A 5097-nucleotide genomic window follows, 5' to 3' on the forward strand; every position below is an offset into this window, starting at 1 on the left:
CCGCCACTTACTCGTCAAACGGCCAGCCGGTCCGCCGAAATCACTGCCATTTAGATAATTTGTAATGAATAGGCACCGCTCATTTTCTACCCCTTCCACCGAGGTCACCTCCTTCTCCCCTTTCTGCCTGGCCGCCGCTCCGTCTCCTTCTTTCCCTCTCGGTTTCGCCTTCCGTTGCACCGTATACCTCGCTGTTGTGCCCTCCTTCCGCCTCCCCCTTCTCCACCGGCCATCACGATCTCGGTCTCGCAATAGCATCATCTTCGACGTCATCTTTGCACGACTGGAATCCCGAAAGTGGGCCTCTCGATAATCGTCGGGTCTCGAATGTTCGTACAAAGTCGCCGTTGCTTCACGCCCCGTGAATCGACCGGCTCTATCAACGGCAGAAATTTGCTCACGATACGTTACGATGTGGTTGACGCGATCGTCCCCTAAGCGAGATCGTGACGCGTGCCGGTTGACGAAGATATACGGTCCGTTTGGAAATCCTGAAACGCATCCCCTAGATCCTTTGGCAAATATACACACGGTATTTGCGGGAATATCGGCGGACATCACCCGTCCCTTGTTTCGTATGCTCCTCTCCTGCCACCTATAGTCCTCTGACTAACGGGGTTTGCTCGCTTCTTCTTCCAGACGTGCCGAGGATGGAAAAGTCGCCGCTGCTGGCGAACGGCTACAATCACCCACCCACGCATCTCAGTCACATGCAATTCATGCAACTGGGTGGACATCCAGGTGCAGGACACACCGCCATTCTGTCGCCGGCTAGTCTGCCGCATCACCTGCAGGCACAGGCTCAGGCGCGCGCCGAGCAGGGCCTCAAAGTCAACCCCAACATGTCGAACATGGAGGCGCTCGCGAGGTAAGCCTTTATAAGACGTATCCTTAAAATCCGTGGGGTCCAAATTGTGGGACCATACGGTCGAACGGTTCAACGCGTCTGGGAACGAAGATACAAAGACGATGGTACCAAGTTAGAAAAATGATCGAAAACGAAGTACATAGCTGGGATCTCGTACGAAGCGACAGGCTACTTTTTCGGAGGTTCGACAAGCGTTCGTACGGATCGGCGCGTTCATCTTGTCTCGGTGTAGTTGTAACGAAGGGCCAGCGAGGCCAAAAGAATACAACTTTAAGAGGATTTGAAGAGACGGCGAAGCCGTGGAAATCCGAGGGGTCTCGACACTGCTTGATCTTTCCTTCCCTCTTTCACCTCCTCCGTCTCTCGGTGGCGAAGTCCGTTTCCTTGGGTGCGTCGCGTTCCTTCTAGGTCGTTTACTCGGCTCGCGTTACGCTCGCGACCTCAACCGAGTCACCCTTCTATCATTCCCGCCTGACCTAACTCGACCTCGTCGTACCCGTCGATGACCAACGGTTGTAGCCAAAATTTCGCCAGTTAATGTGGAATTCCATAAACTCGTTCGTTGCGTCGTATTTCGTTCAGGAGCACGAGGTCGACCGGTTGCCCTGATCGAGGAGAGGGAACCGGTAAATCCTCGAGGCGTTGCAGTCTCGAGACGTATATCACGGATTACGCGTGCCCGTTTAGTCGTTCTCGCGCGGGAGCCACGAATAGGGAGAAACGAAGGCGCGTTGAGACGCAGTCTATCGAAGGAAGATCTTCCTTGCAGAGGGAGCGTAGTCTCTGAGCTAATCTAAGCATTTGTTAACGTGTTTCTAATAGATGCGGCTGGTGGTGTTCCCTGTTCTCTGGTCTTCTCACGAAACCCCGTCCCAGCCAGTTTTGAGGATACGGAGACTCGCCTTAATTTTCGATTACACCCGCCAGCCGTAATTAGCTTCGTCCTATTCGCCATTAGTCGGTCGGTTCGGTCTGCTTCTTCGTCTTTCATCCGGGTTCCTTGGTTAGATTCACGGTGATTCGAGATGTACTTTCGGCCCGATAGAACGAAAAGGTTCGAAGCGTGGAAGGAAAGGAATCGCGTGGATTCGTCTTGAGTGGAGGGGCGGCCAGTGTCGGCTAGAGTAAAGCGTGTCCTTCCGACGCTACGCGCCTACGTGTATAATGACGCGACGAAGGCGGCGCCGCACGTTTCGCATTATGATTTCAGCGCTTTGCTTTTAATTAAAATGCAAATCTATCGTGGCAGAGGAGCGAGAGAGATCGGGAGGTAAGACGGATTACGTCTGGGGGCGGCACGACAAACACCGGAATATGATTAATTCAACGCAACCCCATCCTGGCGTACCGCGCCGTCAGCGCACCGTTGCCCTCTATCGCCACCCTCTAATTCAGCCCCGAGCCCTTCCTGCTCGCCACGACGACCTACTCGACCGGTTTACGCGAGCCCTAGGCCGCCTTCTGCGACGGCAACTTACTTCCGACCCAGACGATCGCGCCACGGTTTCCACGTCTTTCCTTCAACAGTTCGATCGTACTTTGCCATCGGTTCGTTCTTCGATTTCCTTCTCTTTTTCTTCGCTCAGTTCCGCCGGGATCCTCGGCGATCCTTGAAAGTATTTTCAGTGGTCGATACACCGGGTAAATTAGGAGAATCTCGGGACCGAGTTCTAGGGACGATGCGACGTCTTTTTTAATCAACGACTTCAAAGCGTCTTCGTTTCGAGCGTAGGACAGGCACGATCGAATCAAAGGACAAACGAAAGACGAGACGGCACGAGGAGGACTCTTAATCAACTCCGCGGATCCACTTTCCTCGAGGATATCCCGTGGCAGGCTTATAATTAACCGATTCGTTTATCAACTCGCGCCCCTTCGTTTCCCCATCGTTCGTGAAACGCCGGTGACGCGCGTTTCCACGTTATTTTTCTTTCTCGCGACGCTTCGGTCTTTCTCCTGTTTTGCGTTCCACCGTCGTATCTCAAGTGTCGCTTTTTTTTGTGATCCACAGGTCCGGAACGGTTTGGGAAAACTGCCGAGCTGCCTACGAAGATATTGTCAAACATCTCGAAAGGTAGGAGAATTTTGAATCCGCACCTAAAAAAAAAAGAGAGAAAAAAAGAAACAGAAAAGTAAAGAATGAAAGAAAGAGGATAAAAAACGTGGACAATGTATGGAAGACTCGATTACGTTTCGCGCCATGGGTAATTCGGCCAGTCATCCGTGTCTCGATACCCTGCGTCGGTTTCGCAACGAGTCGAGAAAAATGAGCCGCGAGACGCGGGAAACGTAGGCCGGTGCAACACGCGACCGTTTCGCGTCCGATAAATCAGCATTACCGTCGGCATCGAGTTTCCGGTCGCGCGACAGGTTGAGTCCAGGCGTGACGCTGTAATGCCCGCATGATTTGTACGGTGCGAGCGTCCGCACCCTCCTTCCCACCGTCCTCAAATCCATCCGCCGGCAGCCCGGTCCCGTCACCGATACGACACCAACGTCGACCACCAGCGACCACCCTCGGTATCCGCCACACCGCACCGCGCGCATCGACCATCGCGCGCCATCAGCCACCGTCATCCGCCACCGAGGTTTCCCCGTGATCCTAACCACTTGTCACTTCACGGCACGCAGATCATCGTCGCGACGTGCCCGTCCATCATTCGGGGATTAAATCATTCGACTGGCTGTGCGAAATACTTGCGCGTCCCGCGTCGCCCAACAGCCTCGTTCCTTTTACACCACCGAGGGAGCTTTAGCCGCGTGAAAGCGGCTCTCTCCCGTTCCGCGGGTTACAAACTGAAACTTTCATCCCCTGCGTGTGGTGGTTGGCTGCCTTCGCAGGACACCCAAGTTCCTTTGTCTGTTTGCTGGTCTACTATGTCGTCGGCTGATCCAGGCGGAGAGAAAGGAAGGCAGGAGAAGGAAGGTGCGAACTTCAGGGTCGAACTGTTAATACGGGGGTGAAAATCGACACTTGACCGGCCAAAACGTAATTTCCAATTCAAAGGCAATGACCATTGGCTCGCTTCTCTCCGCGGCTCCCTTTGCACCCCTCGGCCCCTCGCACGCGTCACCTCCGCGATCTTTTTCTTTCTCGCGACGCTTCGGTCTTTCTCCTGTTTTGCGTTCCACCGTCGTATCTCAAGTGTCGCTTTTTTTTGTGATCCACAGGTCCGGAACGGTTTGGGAAAACTGCCGAGCTGCCTACGAAGATATTGTCAAACATCTCGAAAGGTAGGAGAATTTTGAATCCGCACCTAAAAAAAAAAGAGAGAAAAAAAGAAACAGAAAAGTAAAGAATGAAAGAAAGAGGATAAAAAACGTGGACAATGTATGGAAGACTCGATTACGTTTCGCGCCATGGGTAATTCGGCCAGTCATCCGTGTCTCGATACCCTGCGTCGGTTTCGCAACGAGTCGAGAAAAATGAGCCGCGAGACGCGGGAAACGTAGGCCGGTGCAACACGCGACCGTTTCGCGTCCGATAAATCAGCATTACCGTCGGCATCGAGTTTCCGGTCGCGCGACAGGTTGAGTCCAGGCGTGACGCTGTAATGCCCGCATGATTTGTACGGTGCGAGCGTCCGCACCCTCCTTCCCACCGTCCTCAAATCCATCCGCCGGCAGCCCGGTCCCGTCACCGATACGACACCAACGTCGACCACCAGCGACCACCCTCGGTATCCGCCACACCGCACCGCGCGCATCGACCATCGCGCGCCATCAGCCACCGTCATCCGCCACCGAGGTTTCCCCGTGATCCTAACCACTTGTCACTTCACGGCACGCAGATCATCGTCGCGACGTGCCCGTCCATCATTCGGGGATTAAATCATTCGACTGGCTGTGCGAAATACTTGCGCGTCCCGCGTCGCCCAACAGCCTCGTTCCTTTTACACCACCGAGGGAGCTTTAGCCGCGTGAAAGCGGCTCTCTCCCGTTCCGCGGGTTACAAACTGAAACTTTCATCCCCTGCGTGTGGTGGTTGGCTGCCTTCGCAGGACACCCAAGTTCCTTTGTCTGTTTGCTGGTCTACTATGTCGTCGGCTGATCCAGGCGGAGAGAAAGGAAGGCAGGAGAAGGAAGGTGCGAACTTCAGGGTCGAACTGTTAATACGGGGGTGAAAATCGACACTTGACCGGCCAAAACGTAATTTCCAATTCAAAGGCAATGACCATTGGCTCGCTTCTCTCCGCGGCTCCCTTTGCACCCCTCGGCCCCTCGCACGC

The 5097-nt window shown here is 54.2% G+C and overlaps 1 protein-coding gene across 4 annotated transcripts in view; it reads left to right on the forward strand.

Annotated features, from left to right (window-relative positions):
- The window catches only part of LOC100741294 (dachshund homolog 1), a 153444-nt gene that overhangs the window by 70008 nt on the left and 78339 nt on the right, over positions 1-5097 (forward strand). For all 4 annotated transcript variants that reach the window (XM_012381326.2, XM_033318853.1, XM_033318851.1 and 1 more), the window contains exons 4-5: positions 640-868; positions 2880-2942. In XM_012381326.2, the coding sequence (XP_012236749.1) occupies positions 640-868; positions 2880-2942 (292 nt within the window). The remainder of the gene's footprint in view (positions 1-639; positions 869-2879; positions 2943-5097) is intronic.

This window comes from Bombus impatiens, unplaced genomic scaffold (assembly GCF_000188095.3).
Source record: "Bombus impatiens unplaced genomic scaffold, BIMP_2.2 scf_0129, whole genome shotgun sequence".
In the NCBI taxonomy this organism is placed as follows: Eukaryota; Metazoa; Arthropoda; class Insecta; order Hymenoptera; family Apidae; genus Bombus; species Bombus impatiens.